The sequence below is a fragment of the Artemia franciscana genome, chromosome 16 (assembly GCF_032884065.1).
Source record: "Artemia franciscana chromosome 16, ASM3288406v1, whole genome shotgun sequence".
NCBI classification, from domain to species: Eukaryota; Metazoa; Arthropoda; class Branchiopoda; order Anostraca; family Artemiidae; genus Artemia; species Artemia franciscana.
Window position 1 is genome coordinate 21,403,329 of NC_088878.1, and position 16,944 is coordinate 21,420,272.

The 16,944-nt window shown below is 35.6% G+C and overlaps 1 protein-coding gene across 1 annotated transcript in view; it reads left to right on the forward strand.

Annotated features, from left to right (window-relative positions):
* LOC136037208 (histidine ammonia-lyase-like) overlaps positions 1 to 16,944 on the forward strand; it is a 44,456-nt gene that overhangs the window by 1,563 nt on the left and 25,949 nt on the right. Inside the window, exons 2-4 of the mRNA XM_065719796.1 lie at positions 7,941 to 8,397; positions 13,911 to 14,074; positions 14,815 to 14,954. Of these exons, the coding sequence (XP_065575868.1) occupies positions 7,941 to 8,397; positions 13,911 to 14,074; positions 14,815 to 14,954 (761 nt within the window). The remainder of the gene's footprint in view (positions 1 to 7,940; positions 8,398 to 13,910; positions 14,075 to 14,814; positions 14,955 to 16,944) is intronic.

Here is a 16,944-nt window from a genome sequence, read left to right on the forward strand (position 1 = left end):
TTTTGTCCACAGGAATTTATTTCAGGAGGGAGGAGAGGGAGCTGAATTAGAAAAAGAACAAGACAGAAATACGTGATTTATATGTACAATAATAGAATAAATATAGAAAACTCCTACCGATCTTGCGATTAGGGGTATCTGAAGGCACCTTGATTCTGCGCAATTCTCTCGGCCAGACACCATGGATTTATCTTGTCTGCACTAGCACGCTGTCAGTATAACGTAGTTTCTGTTTCTGTGATTCTGTTTAAGCCAGGATACGACCAAATTGCTTGTTACAACTTATATACTTTTCTCAGTTTCTTCGAAGAAGATGCAAAAAGAATGCTGGAAAACCACTCAAAGATAGGATTATCGCTTATTCCACTAATTCTTAATTTGGACACTTACTGAAAAGGAGGCTTCTTCTTTTGTTCTTCTTCTTCTTCTACTATCTGTTGTCTACATTTTCTCGAACATCACTGTCGATCTCAATTACAAATTAGTATTTGTGCGTTAGTCTATTGGGTGAAACAAATGTCAAACAAACCAAAGTTGCGTGAAAGTAACAGTAAATTAAGAGTAGATTGAGCCATGAAAAAGGTAATGAATAAATTTAGATAGTTTCGAAGAACTTCACCACTTTCAAGTGAAAACAGGAGATGTGTATTGAAGGAACACATTTTTTTTTGTCAAATGAAAGTAAACGATACATTAAAAGTAAAACGAACATACGTAAATAAAATGAAATAAAATGTATAAGTAATGGGTAAAATTTCTAGCTAATACAGTTATATGGTAAAGACTACTTAAATATTTCGGCTTAATGTCTGGAAACACTTATCAACCTAATAAAAAAGAAATGTAAGACGAAACAGATAAAATATGCTGAAAATTATCGTAAACAGATAAAATAAAAACACACACAGCATACACAACATACGACAAAAAAGAACTGATGGAAAATTCATATACGAAATATTGCATTTGCTGTTGTGTGAAAGTCTTAGATAACTCAAACATGGTGAAAAAAAAACTACACAAATCCGATCAAAATTATGGTTCAGTACATAACTTGTAAATCTGAAATGTTCATGTTAATTACTGTCTTCTAACACGATTAAACAGTTCGTGGTAACGATGTGTAAGTAGGGAGCGACTCGGGTCAATAGTAACCGAAACTCTAGAAATCGGAACCTTAATATCAATAGATATATCAAAAGAATCAACTTATTATGCTGATTCCGAATATATAAGATTCATCAAGTTTAATGTTGCCCATAGAAAGTTACAAGCATGAGATAAATGGCCTGATTTTTAAAATAGGGATGGAATCCCCTAAAATGGAAGGAATCTTAATGAAAATCACGCCGTCATATTCAGCGCACCAGAGAACCCTACTGTAGAAATTTCAAGCTTCTATATGCAAAAATGTGGAATTTTGCTATTTTTGCCAGAAGACAGGTCACGGATGCGTCTTTATTTGTTTTTTTTTTCCAGGGGTGATTGTATAGAAATAATAGTCTTAGAAGATCAGGAGAGGGTGCATTCAAACGAAAATTAAAAGTTCTAGTGCCCTTTTCAAGTGACCAAAAAGGTTTGAGGGCAACTGGGACCCCCCCACGCCAATTTTCTCCCAAGCTATCGGATCAAAATTTTGAGATAGCCAAATTGTTCAGTATAGTTTAAAGATCCAGTAACTATGTCTTTAGGTGTAAAATGACCGTAATGGTTTCTATAACTATCTTAGTTCTATGACTATCTACCTTAATTCTGCCCTAGGAGTGACGCATGGACGGATGATAGATATACTTATCTAATAACAAATGAACTGACATCATTTTTATACAATCCTAATAAGGGCTTATGCTAGATTTGCCTCTCACTCAATTGGACTATCTATCTTGGCTTTTTTTACAATTAGCCATGGCTTGATGCCCACAACTACTTGATCCTAACTCAAAACATAAAATGACTTAAATGACTTATTGAGAGGTATACAGTTATTTTTCGGGGGGGGGGGAGGGTGTGCTTGGGATGGATTTCTATTGGAAGAATCTTATTTAGGGAGGAAAATTTCGGGGGGATGAATTTTGCATTGGGAATATTACACTGGGGGATTTGACAGAATTACGGTACGAAATTCTTTTTAATTGTATTACATTCTCATTACCAACTTTTCCAGGGGCTATTTTCCCTGGAATTATCCAGGGGCTATTTTCAGCATATTTTGATTTCTCGAAAATAATTTTTACGAAAGTGGGCATTTTTGACTGATCGAGCAACTGATTAGAGATTAGGATCTTTTTCAAATGAAAAAGTGCTAAGGAGAATTTTTATGGCTGAATCTTCAACAGGCAATTTTATGGGGAGGGGGATTTTCAGCGAGGATGGAACTGTCTGGAGGGAATATGACAGGAGGGGAAGTACTGTACATTGGATGAAATTTTTACGGAGGAATTTTCCGTGAGGGGATGGGGTATATTTTATGGAGGGTGATTTGAAAAACTATTAGAAATTAAATAAAATAGATAAGTTTTTTAACTGGAAGTAAGGGGCAACGTTAAAATTCAAAACTAACAGAAATTATTCCATATGTGAATGGTTTTCCCCTCTTCAATCCCTTGCTCTTTACGCTAAAGTTTGACTGTTTGTCCCAAGTTCTTAAGAGCAGCTACTGAAACATGGGGGCCGTTTATTTAGAATAGGAAGCTTTTTTAAAAGTGCTAACACCTTTAGCGTAAAGTGCAAGGTATTGAGGAGATGGCAACCCTTCATATTCAAAATAAATCTACCAAAAATAATATGCAAATTTTGTTTTTCATTTTCGTATTTTTTCGAATGGTGAACCAAATTTGAACTAGCTTTAGTTGAAAAACTTTCAGAAATTAAATAAAAAAATAAGTTATTTTAAATGAAAGTAAGGAGCGACATTGAAACTTAAAACGAACAGAAACTATTCCGTATATGACAGGGGCTGTCCCCTCTGCAAAGCCTTGCTCTTTACGCTAGAGTTTGACTCTTTGTCAAAACTCTACTTTTTAAAGTAATAAAACTTTGGCGTAAAGAGCGGGGTGTTGAGAAGGTGACAGCCCCTTTCATATTCGGAATAATTTCTATTCGTTTTAAGTTTTAAAACGTGGCTCCATATTTTCAGTTTAAAAAAATTGCATATTTATTTAATATTCTAACAAAGTAAACGTATCTTTCAATAAAACATTTTACGCATAACCTAGGTCAATACAAATAAAATTAGTTAAGATAAGAATAGGTCAAATGTCTTTTAATATAAATCTGTTTGAAATTTTGAATGATTGTTTTTTATTTGGAAATCTGGCAGATATAAGATGACTCTCCAAATTATGATTTATATTCCCAGAAGGTTTTTTGGCCATGTTAACCTTTAAAGTAAATTCAAACTGGTTGAGTTTTCAAAAAATCATTTTCTTTTTCAGTGATTAGAATCATATGCAGATATAGATTGTTTTCTAATAAAAGTACAGGCAAACTAGAGTTTGACCCCCCCAAAAAAATGCAGCAGAAATGATTTTTACATCTTGTTGTAGAGAAATAAAGCTGAAAAACATATCCAAAGTTGCACATTCTAGGTCGACACAAAACTAGTTTTTTTCGTATCATGCCAGTTTTCTCACTTTCCTAACAAAAAAAATTAAGTTCCGGTAAGTGTTTGTTTTTGTTGAACTGAATTATTATTCCGATGTAAAAAGATGAGATGAGTGGAAAAATGGACTCAAATTTGGTACGCGGAATATAAAAAAAGTTTCGTAATCTTCATTTGAGATTTTTACGCTTTTCGTCGTCGTGACCGCCGTTTTTTCGCCAGGCCATCTTTTGCTGGTTAAATTGTCGGTTTTGAGATCTAATAATTAGTTAGCCTGAATCTGATCGTCGATGGCTCCATCGCATGATGGGTCGGCCTAAAAACAACGACTGCAAGATGTTTATTAAAACATGAAAAATATTATAAAAGGAAAATCATCTATGAAATTGTTTCCAACGGCTGACATTTAAAATCCCTCTTAGAATAAACTATTATCAACACACTCACTAGTCTTCACAACTGATATGATTATCGAATCAACTTCTTGAACATTTGAAAGGCAGAGTCAAACTCCTACTAGTATTCAAAACTAATCCTTTTGATTCAGATATCTAACTTTGACGTTCTCCTCATTGTTATGACTTTCGATTCTTAGAGAGTCAGAACACGATGTCCCTTTGCACGTTTTACACGCTGCAGTGCAAGCTAAGCCGTTTTTAAATCAGGTACATCTCGTTGAGCTACATTCCAGCTGACAGGAGCACTTAACAATTTTCAGAAGCAGACGAGAGGCTGATGGGACGTCAGCAGTCAATGGATACAAGAAGTAACCTTTATTTTTCAACCCCATTCCTCGGCTTTAAGTTCAGAATCAGGATCTCCTCTCCATACCTGAACTTGATAGAAAACACTGTAACCGTGGAATGTAGCCGCGTCAGAAGTTGGGGGTAACTGTTCTGGGAGGAAGAACGTGCTAGAAGTAGTCACCTTATTTTTGAAAACTTCCCTGCGGAGCTCATTCAGGTTTCCTCCTTTTGATGAGCCATTTATCATGAGCAGAGTGTCTTCTCTAGCAATCCTTACTGCCTCCTTCAAAGCTGACTCCAGCATGAAAACTGCAGCTGATGTACGAAAATCGGCATCTGCCATTAGCTTCTTCAGAGCAAGGATTTTTCTCACACGGTGAATACGTGAAGTAGAGTCACAGCTTAATGTGGCGCAAGCAAAAAGAGTCAGATGGCATGTGTCTTAGCCCAGCTTCTCCTTCAATTTGTGAATATTCCATATTCAGGGAGCTTTGTTTGACGTGCAAAGAATAGTTTCTTGCTTGATAGGTCACCACGACAACACAATAGAACCAAAATATCAGTATCATCTCCAGTGACGGCAGTGTCGTAATACCGGGAAGAATCAACAGCAGCTTGAACGCTTGGAACATCTGCATCACCTGGTGCCTGGACTACGATGAAGCCCGTTGATCAGAGATAAACAGCCAACGCGCAGACAAATCTGGCTTTGTTTTCTTGCAGGACAAGAACTCATACTTTTTTATCTTCAGTTGTATATCTGCTGTTAAAAAGATCTCACGGTCGATTATACGACTTCTCTTCGACTGGGCCATATTCTTTCTGGTAGCTCCGCCATCGTAGCCGTCGAAAACAAAAGTGACAGATGGGTAGTTTTGGGTCATGTAAGTAGCATAATGGTCGAGGATTTCGGAGTATTGGTCTTTTTTAGCCAATGGAATTCTGTTCAGAAGAGTTCCACCGTCGATTATATGTCAACTGCCTTTGGGAAGGGGAGTAAAGCGCACCTCAAGATTGCAAGCCTGTGCCATAGCCTTGGCAGGCTCTGGCTTGTTCGGAGACCTTAACATGCAAGAGCTGTCAAAAAGTAATACCAGGTAGGAACACAATCGCTGTTGAAAGTACACAGATTTCATGAGATTTATCCTCTTTGCTAGCGTGATGAACCACTGAAAAAGGAGAGTGTAATCTTTTGCAATCTCCACCTGGGTTTTCCTTTTTAGTAATTTGAACTGCCTATTGTTTTCGTCGAAACATAGAATCAGTGACCAGCTTTCCAGACATGGAGTCAATGATTTTTAGGCCTAAATCTCTAGCAGAATTAACGTTGGCAGATTTGTAGGCTTTCAGACATTTGGTGATCCTTCTTGAGTAAGCCGTCTCTAAAGACATAGTTGTTAGGTTTTTCGAATATGTTAAACAAAATGGCTATCTCAAAATTTTGGTCTGGTGACTTTGGAAACAAAATTTGGGGTTACTTAACAAGGGCACTAGAACTTATAATTTACGTTAGAATGAACCCTTTTGCGACATTCTAGGACCACTGAGTCGATACGATCACCCCTGGAAAAAGACAAATAAACTCGTAATCGGTCTTCTGGCAAAGAATATGTAATTCCACATTTTTGTAGAAAGGAGCTAGAAACTTCTACAACAGGGTTCTCTGATACGCTGAATGCAACGTGTGATTTTCATTAAGATTCTATGACTTATAGGGGGTTTTTCCTCCTATTTTCTAAAATAAGGTTAATTATCTCAGGCTCGTTCTTTTGATGGGTAAGACTAAATTTTGATGGAACTTATATATTTAAAATCAGCATAAAAATCCGAATCTTTTGATGTATGTATTAGTATCAAAATTCCATTTTTTAGAGTTTCGTTTACCATTGAGCCGGGTCACTCCTTAGTACAGCTCGTTACCACGAACTGTTTGAAAAAAATCACTTGGATAGGATGATTTGACTAGGATAAATAATGGTTATTATTCGATGCCTTATAGAAAATTATTAAAAGAGAGAAACTTATTTTTTTCTAATCTATTTTAAGAACTACCCCCCCCCCCCCAGAATTATCAGTTTCGAAATCCATATAATTCCAAATCATTGACAGTGCAATTGCACTGCCAAAGTAAAAGTGAACTCGGCACAATAAATTTATTTTTCACCGTGACACTGCGAATGGAAGAGTTGTTGTAGAAATTTCGTAAGGGGGTCATTCGATTGGAAATTGAAAGTTCTAGTGGCCTTTTAAAAATCAAAAGTGAGCGGAGGGCAACCAAATTCCCCTCTCACGTACCTCTGTCTCCAAAAATTTTGAGATAGCCATCTTGTAATACTACTGCTAATAATAATACAACCTCTGCTATTACTACTACAACTATTATGACTTCTCCTACTTCTATGGCAAAGGCAAGAAGGTGAAAATTTCAGAGAATATTGAGGAGAAGACTCTGTGCAAGCAAGTTGTTAGAAGACAGAAATTACAATAAATAACCGAGTCAAACTCAAAACGAGAAAAACTATGGGGATTAGGGATGACCCCCCCCCCCCGTTGAATTCTGAAGTACAAAACAGAACTTGCTGATAACACTTTACTGATAACAAAATACATTTTAAGGGTTTTCTCATCTCTTGATTTCAACAAATTATTAAGACTTTCAGGTATGAAATTCAGTGTATATATTGAACTGTCAATCGACGTTAATTCATTTTCTTTTTTCAAATTTTTCAAATTCAAATCTGATCATTTTCTTTTTTCAATTCATTTCTTTCATTTTCAAATCTTGGTTATAATGGTGATTATTGTTTCTTTTTTTCGATACTATGAGAAATAAAAACACACAGCCTGAAACTGGGACGGTTTTCAGTAACATCTTCAGCAATTTTGAAGATTAAACGTTAACTAAACCTTAGGAATGAGGAGAAGTATCTCTGTGTTGCAGTGAATCACTGAGAGAAAGAATCACTGAGAGAAAGAATGGATCACTGAGAGCTCGGCAGAATATGGGAAGATGATTTCAAGAAAAATAAGTATATGTGTAAAGGGGTTAGAGGTGTTAGTATTTTTTTTTTTTAGCATTTCTTTTTTCCTTTTCATGTAACCATGGCTCATGTGCCCCTATAGTTGAATAAACCGTGTCAAATGTGTACATGGATTGTGCATCAAAGTATTTTTGCCCTGATTTTTGCAAATATTTCTATATATTTTCAAATGATTTATTAATGATTATGAATTTTTAACCTAAGAAATTACTAAAAATAATAGTGGCTTAAGGAAATTTTCAACCTCCGATCTTATTAGATGGTGACTTAGGGCTTTTCCTCCTCAACGCCCCGCTCTTTACGCTAAACTTTTTTACTATTTTAAAAAGTAGAGTTAAGAGAAAGAGTCAAACCTTAGCGTAAAGAGCAGGGCGTTGAGGAGGAAAAGTCCTTTTCATATACGGAGTTATTTCTGTTCGTTTTAAGTTTTAATGTCGCTCCTTACTTTTAGTTAAAAAAAACTTGTTTTTTATTTAATTTAGGTAAGCTTGACCTCTCCTCTCTCAAGTAATGTACTGGCTGTATTCATATTTTTTTGTTTATTTATTGCAGGGAAAAAGCCAGTGCAGTGGCTTGGCGAAGAAGCAACACGAAGATACTATCGGAACTCCAATCCCAATTTACCAGCTAATCAAAATCTTCCAGACACGAAAGAAATCCGGCGAAAAAATGGTAACTGTCTTCTTGACCCTCACGACCACATAGTTGACGTTTTAGATGACAATGATTTTGTTGTTGTTACCCATGCTACTCCTTGCCAGAAAAATAATCATAACGACGAATGTGATGAGGACTATATTTATTTGGATGGCGAACAGCTAACTCCGTCGCAGCTTTATTCTTTGGGCTACGGGAATCGTAAAATAGGTCTTAAGAAAATTGCGGAGGAAAGAGTTCAAGCAGCAAGAGATATCGTCGAGACAATCCTACGAGAAAGCCGTGTTGTTTATGGAATAACTACTGGATTTGGGAAGTTTGCCAGAACAGTAATACCAAAGGATAAACTACTGTAAGTTTCTCCCTATTGATAGTTGACTGATAGATCAGATGATTGAGATAGATTGACAGTTGAATAGGTAAACTTGAAAATATAATGTGCTGAGAAACAACAAAAGCTTGGTACAAATTTGTGTCAATCCTAATACTTTGTTGAAACTGTCCCTCTTCTTATAACAGGTACATAAACTGATGCAGTAGTTACTTTGAAGGGTAGCCAGCACATCGGTGGGGGTACCAATTCAGAAAAGCGCAAAAACATGGTAAGTTATATGAAAAGTAGAATAGGATACGGGAAGAACCATAAAATGGCTGCAATTCCAGGAAGGGGAGCAAAGTCCCATTACCCTTAGTATGTCTGAGGCATGATTATATGTGGATTTGTGAATTTGGAATTTCTGGATACTACAGACTTACAGCCTCTAATAAGACCCTTTCTAAATATGGGGCTCCTAATAGGTGTGTAAAAATGGTGCTAGACACATTCCTTCAAAGAAAATACCACCCTATGAAAAATTCCCCCTAAAAGTATCCTCTGATTCCCCTCTGGAAAATCCTCTCCTGCAGAAAATTTCCACCAATAGCTCCCCTACAAGTGGAAAACCCTACTCCCATAGCCAAAACTGAGCAGCAACAAAGAAAGTATTGCAAATAAAAATAATGAAGAAACGAAGGAATTTCAGAATATTCCACCAATATTCCAAATATTGGCAAAATATGGGATATAGTACGTTTCATAATATTTTTATTACCTTTTTATTGCATCGTAATTCTTTTTAGTGTTACTGGGGCTTAAGTTACTATTGCAGGGTAAGATAAAGTTTAACTTTGGGGCTGTGGGGGTGATATCAACCCCAAAGACAAACTTATTACACATTTCAAAGTTTTTAAACAGAAAAGTTATATCAAAATTTGGTTCCATATCATAGGGTTAGAGGAAGACAAGATAGCGAAAAAAGAACCAAGACAGAGGCTGACTTCCTCCATTAGCTTTTAGACTTTATAAGGATACAAGAACTTTCAGTTTTCTATCGAATGATCCCCATCCCAAGTTTTTAAAATATCTTCTTTCCCTTTGAACAGGTGGGGAAAACGGTTTTACCACTTTTCTGGCCCTTTTTTCCAAAAATACTTTCAAAATAGTCATTACTTACAAAATAGCCATTACTACATCATTACTTGAAGGAAGTTCAACCAGGAGTCCTAGTTGAACTGCTTTCAAGTAATGATGCTAGAGCTGTTTTGAAAATATTCAAGTTTTAAAGATTATATCATAAGTTTTATTAGAATTATATTTTAAGTTTTATTAGAAAATATTAAGTTTTAAAGATTAATATGAGTTCGTTTATATTCATTTTTTTCCTTTGTTTTACTGAGGGCTGCCATTGGAAATTGGACCAAGATAAGCATTCCAAGTTGCATTCCACTGTCTTATAAATTTCCGTATTGTTCTACTTGTTGCTGTTTGTGATGGAAAGGCAGTGTGGTCTTCTTTGCTATTTATATAATAGTAATGATTTATTGTTACCTTCTGTACACAACAAAAATGCGCTGAAGAGGAGTACAAGAAAATGAAAAGAAACTAGACACTTGAGCTGCCTGTCCCCTGCAATTTAAGACCTATAAACCGGCCGGTTTCTATACGGCTTTTTCCACTCACTCCCGCTCTCTTCTCTACATTCCATATATGATACTGAATCAACCCTTTTTCCAATATCTTCTCAAAGATTTAGTACATGGGTCAAACATTATAGGATTTTACATCTAGCTATGCTTACTAATCTGTTGCAGCGGTCAGCAGACCTGCGTGACAGTTTGTCCATTTTTGATAAATCTCAAAAACACCGTACCATCGGAAAATTTAACTATTACGAGTCCAGATGGGGATACTAAGAAAATACTTTCATAATCTAAAGAACAGCGATCGGATTTGCTGTTTATCAGATGCAGAGGAAAATTTCCAAAAAGGTGTCTAAAACAACACATGTGGTACAAAAAACGCATTATATAGCCAGCCAAGGGTTGTCTTATCAAATTGACCCCTTACGCTGGCGAGAAGACCATAAGATTTCCTTAGTTTTTCTTTCAAAAAATCAATTATAAGCTGCCTAGTGGATCTAATTGAAGTTCCTAATGAAATGCCTAAATACTTAAGTGAACTGGAAGATGAGATTGTAGTGGGACCAACTAGGATTGTATTATTTGAGGTGATCTCCAGTCCGAAGACAAGAGCCTCGGTTTCGGAAGTAGCAACTGAAAAGAAGTACTTTGAAGAATTGCAAACAACATTGGAAATTTTAATATCCGCATATAGCAGCCGTGAGAAAACAGAAATGCGTACCGTACGTACCTGGAAGGATAAGAAATTACAAAAAGTATAAAAAAAGCAAAAAAAAAGAGATACTAAGAGGGAAACGTGAAAAATGAGAAACTTCCAACTAAAGTAGGTGAATAGGTGAGCATGCTATTAAAGCCAAAGCAATAGCTTTTTTTTAATGAAGTTAGTAATTCTAATCCATTGCCAAGTTTTCATATTAGATACTACTTTCGTGGTTGAAGGTAATAAGGGTACGTAAGAGAGAAGAATGTTTGTATATAAGAGATGAATGTGATCTAACTTTTTGTACTTTATTTTAGTATTTTAGCCGTTGCATCCTTCATAAATATTATTGAAGCAGTGCAAGTGCGACATTCTTCTTGGTATTTGTTAGGTTTACCAAAACGTTTGCCATTTTGAGCAAACAGCTCTGTTGATTTTATAAATCTAGAGTTAAAAAAAAAAGAAAAACAAAATCTGTTGTACTAGTATAATGACTACAAAACACTATGAAAATTTTGCAAACAATTGTTGGATTTTTTTACACTCATATAAAGACAGCCCGAGAACAAGACCGGATCCCGGGAGGGGAGTTTATTGGGTTTGACTCCCCCTTCACTGAAATTGTTGTTCAACTCGTTTAAAAATGTAACAAAAGTGACTATAAACAAATTTTGATTTGTTTTTAAAGTTTCTTGAACCCCCGCTTCCCCCAAGAAATAGTCCTCTCAAACAAAACCCTGAAAACACCCTCACCGGAGAGTATATTATTGTTGTTTTGAATGTCTTTGGTTTCTGCTGTACTAGCATAATGGCTGCAAAAACACTTTGAATAATTTGCTAACAATTGTCCAAAATTTTAGCATTCGTATAAAGAAAACCTGAGAACAAGACCGGATCCTGGAAGGTTTGGGGGTATTGAGTTTGAACCCATTCCCCCTCTTAAATTTTTGTTCGACTTGTAAAAATGCAACAAAAGTGACCATAAATAGATTTTTATTTGTTTTTAAAGTGTTTAGTACCCCTCCTCGTCCCCCCAAAAACAGCCCCCACAAACAAAATCCTGAGTACACCCTTTCCTGAGAATATATTACTGTCGTTTTGATTGTCTTAGCTGTTATTTTTTCAATATACTTTCTTCCTAAGCTTAGGATTTGTGCCTTTACCTTTTAACTTCCCATAAACTGCATTTTGAATCGGTGCTGTCTATTGCAACAGATTAAGATGAATCATGTTTGGCTGATAGTGACAGACTACTTCTAAGAGATATATTGCAACTTTGTTGAGAATCTAAATTGATTGATTAATCAGCTGGCATCGAAAGCCTAACATATTTACTTTGATGTATCCTGGCTCTTATTAACATAAAATATGAAAAACAAGTTTTTTTTTAACTGAAAGTAAGGAGCGACATTAAAATTTAGAAAGAACAGAAACTATTCCGTATATGAAAGGGGCTGTCCCCTCCTCAACGCCTCGTTCTTTACGCTAAAGGCTTTTACTATTTTAAAAAGTAGGGTTGTGAGAAAGAATCAAACTTTAGCGCGAAGAGCGAGGCATTGAGGAGGGGATAGACCCTTTCATATACGGAATAATTTCTGTTCGTTTTAAGTTTTAATGTCGCTCCTTAATTTCAGTTAAAAAAGTATGTTTTTTGCTTTAATTTCTGATCTTTTCTCAAATAATACCGGTAAATCTGGCTCACCCTCCATGAAATATATCCTCCCTTCGCAGGAAACTGATCTCTGCAAATTTCATCCAGCGTATAGTGAACCCCCTCCGTCAAGTTCCTTCGAGACAGTTCCATCCTCGCTGAAAATCCCCCCTTCCGCATAAAATGTTTTGCAGACGATTCAGCATTAAAAATTTCTACTTAGTATACTTTCATCTGTAAAAAGACTTTAATTTCTAATCGGTTTTCAATCACTCCGGAGATACTTCCTTCCATTAAAACTTTTTCAGAAACCAAAACACGCGGAAAATGACCCGCGGAACCTCTCCACGTGCAAAATCGAGTTGGCAAAGAGAGTGTAAGACAGTTAAAAAGAATTTAGTATAGGAATTTTTTCAAACAACCCAAGTGAAAAATTTCCCCGGAAAATTCACTCCCTGGAAACTTCCCTCCCCATGGGAAATTATCCCCGTTATAAAACCCACCACCAGAAAATGTATACGACCAAAGAAATACTGTAAATATCAGTAAATACCACCAAATACAGCAAATACCACCAAAAAATGTATGCATACTTCCCAATAACAAATACTATATGTAAACACTGGGTAAATTTTGTAACTTAAAGAACTTTCCCCAGGCGATGTGGGGGTCATGATATCTCCAAAGGCATAGTTATTAGGCCTTTCAATTATGGTGAACAAAATGGCTATAAAAAAATTTTGATCGGACGATTTTGAGAAAAAATGGGCGGGGAGGGGGCCTAGTTGCCCTTCACTTTTTTAGGTCACTTAAAAAGGGCACTAGAACTTATAATTTATGTTTAAACGAACCTTCCACCAATATTATAGCACTACTGGGTCGATATGACCATTCCTGGAAAAAAAAAAAAAAACAAAGCAAAAAAAACACGCATCCGTGATCTTTCTTTTGGCTAAAAGTACGAAATTCCACATTTTTGTAGATAGGAGCTTGAAACATCTACAGTAGGGCTCTCTGATACGCTGAATCTGATGGTGTAATTTTCAATAAGATTCTATGGCTTTTGGGGGATGTTTACCCTTTTTTCAAAAATAAAGCAAATCTTCTCAGGATCGTAACTCGTAACCTTTGATGGGTAAGACTAAACCTAGTGAAACTTATATTTTTTAAGTCAGCATAAGAATCTGATTATTTTGATACATGAATTGGTATCAAAAATTCATATTTTACAGTTTCCGGTACTATTAAGCCAGGTCGCTTCTTACTTACATTTCGTTACCACGAACTGTTTAATTTTAATGAAAATATCAGATTCACATTGGAACCACTTATTTTTTGTAAGTTTATTATTTTGTAATTTTATTTTACTTATTTTTTATTTTGTTTCCTTTTGAGTGTGGATCGACATGACTTTTGTATTATGGAACAAGGATGGCGAAGTTATCGTTTTAAATTTAGTGAAATATATTTGAAGCAGAAATTATTGATTCTTAATTTTAGGTTATAGGTGACATTCGTCTATGTTTCTAGAGAACTAGTAAATTATTATTTTCAGGGAACTTCAAGAGAATTTGATTCGTTCACATTCAGCTGGAGTGGGTGATCCTTTGACTCCAGAACGTACAAAAATGCTATTGGCCTTGAGAATCAATGTCCTCGCAAAAGGTCATAGTGGAATATCACTAGAAACTCTAAAGCAGCTCGTGCAGGCCTTTAATGGTAACATTTTATTTCACTATTTACTTTCATATTACAGGTCAGAAGTGACGAAGGTCAAAGTGAAGCAAATGTATAGGTACAGATCAGCTCTGATTTGATAAAAGGGAAACTGTTTAAAGTGTGTCTCCAGTAGAAATGGGGTGCTGTAATCAAATATATGATTTGCCTTGAATTTCTAAACTTTAGATAGCTTGAACCTCCATCAACACTTCCATAAAATACGTCCACGTCTTAGGCCAACCACCAGACGCTTGACTATGACTAATATACGTTCCCCCCCAGTTCCCACATTCCGTCAATGGCATTTGCAACTCTTGAACGACCAACTGAAATTTTGGGAGCTTTCCATTATCTTATTTGATACTCATTTTACTATTAAAACATAATTACAGAGAAATATTAAACAGGCATTTTTGTGTCTGATTTAGTAGCACACTTGAGGATAAGAAACACCAATCTGCTTACTGTATAGTTTAAATGAATCTAAATTGACTAATTATGATGAGATAAAGGGTATTTGACCTTTTATTTTAGCCTTTGGTTGGTACTTCGTATAAAAAAAAGGAAGCTAATCATTGAAAATTGCGGGTCGGCGACGATTTAACCTGTTTTAAGTTATTGTTTCCCTGTGAATTTTCCTATTATTAATTCGTTGCTATTGTACATGTCTTCTTTAGCAAAGTCTAATTTCTAGCTAATCTATTTCAGAAACATGCGCATGATGAATTTTTATATTCCAGCTTCGTGTTTGTCATTTGTTCCAGAGCAGGGAACTGTCGGTGCTAGTGGGGATCTTGCTCCGCTTGCTCACCTCGCACTTGGCCTTATTGGAGAAGGAAAGATGTGGAGTCCTCAGACAGGCTGGGCAGATGCCTCAGAGGTAATGTGATCTATCTTTTAGTTGAACACTATTTTTTCTAATGCTCTGATTTAATCTTCCTTTTATTTTAAAATGCAACCAAAATCGTCATTACTTCCTCTTAAATGAAAGTAAAGAGCAACGTTAGAACTTAGAACAAAATGGACTTATGGGCACCACAGAGGACGAGCAGAGAGTGGTGTCAAATTTAAAATGCATTCCTAGTTGATAACTTTCCTGTTTTCCAAAGGAGAGGGGTGCTCAGCAACTGATTGGTCTTAGAACACTTTCCACGTATGTGCTTGTAAGCATACGAATGCAACCTTATATTTCAAACCTACTGTGACATTAACAAGAGGCAATTTTCACCCCGCAGCACTATTTTAAATTCTTACCTCCAACATATTACTACAAATGAGGAGGTGGGGGAGGGTTAAAAGCATAAATTCCCCCTAGTGATTAACCAAAAGAACCTTCACTAACGCTTTAAAATTTTGGCTGGTAATATACTTTTCATTCATCGGCCCCCAACCACTAAAGGAAGATCTACTGAATTCACCCTATTGTGTCACATCTTTCAGCCTCCCCGCCAAAAAAACAAACTTACGTACGTGACTAGAGGAAAAATCTCCGAAAAAATCTTGTCATTAAGGTACACCTCCGCCCATCAAGTTTTTATTTTGCGCTGTAGATATTTCTATAAAAAGAGAGAAGTTGTCAGCCTCATCGATTATATAGCATGCTTAGCCAGAATATATTCCTCCAAATTAAAGAAATCCTCATCTTCATAATAACATGAACAGCCTCTTATGGAAAGTTGTAAAATATGTGCAAAAAAGGAGCTTTTGATGCATGTTTCCTTCCCTTCCCTCCGCTCTTCCTCGCAGAAAGATCTACTGACCTCTCCCTGACAGGTGGTTTAAAATGACACAATAATGTGCATACTGTAACTGCACTAAACATCAGATGAAGCAATATCTTATATTGGCTGTATGTATGTCTATGGATGTATGCAACAGCATGTGGCAGAATTCTTTTTGATGAAAATGCGAGATTTTACATTTTTGTAGCTATGGGTTTTTGTCTATCCCATCTCTCAAATATGGAGAATCGGATGGTGCTATTTTTAGTAAGAACGCATCTTTTTTCGCCAATAAATATTTCAATCAATAACTAAAAATATAATCTTTCAATTGCTTTAAACAGATTGGCTATCTAAGAATATTAGTTTTAAAACATTCGGTACTATTCAAGAGAAGCTTGTCGTTATGTTAAACAAAGTCTCATTTTTGAAAAGTAGCGTAGTCACCGTTGTTGCTTAGAAAAAGGCAACAGTACTTGAATTTTTGCTCGGACTAGTCCTTGCCCTATATTTTGCAACCAATAAGTATAAATAATTACTCCTGTGGAAAAAATAAAGTAAATAAACACGTAGTTACTGCCACCCTTCCTGGGAAAAATGCAAGATTTCATATTTTTGTAACTACGGGTATTCTGTCCTTTTCTCAGACATTGAAGAATTGGATGACATATCATCTTATTCTCAAGGAAAAACTATTACCAAGTAAATTTAAGATTAATGTATCAGGAATCAATATGAAAAACAGATTCTTTTTATGTACATATCGTATTCAAATTATTACTAGTGAAGTTCCAGTTTGTAGCGAGAGTGCATTTTTTTTAATTATTGTTAGAGTCAAATTAATTAATTCTTTTTCGAAAGTCCTTGCACTGTTGTGTTGCTTTGAATAATTTAAACACGAATAAACCCAACTAATTAGGTAAGTTCAAGCTGAACTAGCAATTAGGTGTAAAGGTACCAATCTGAAAGGAAATTCATATTATAGATTCTTATACCAAAAAAGGAATAAATGTTATAAATTTTTGCGCTTACGAAAAGCAAGGATTATCAAATAAATATTATCTACTTGCTACTTAAATTCCTTCTGGGAAACTAAGAAAAATAAGCTAATAGGGGTTATGAGTACTCTTTAAGATAAAATGTCTTTGA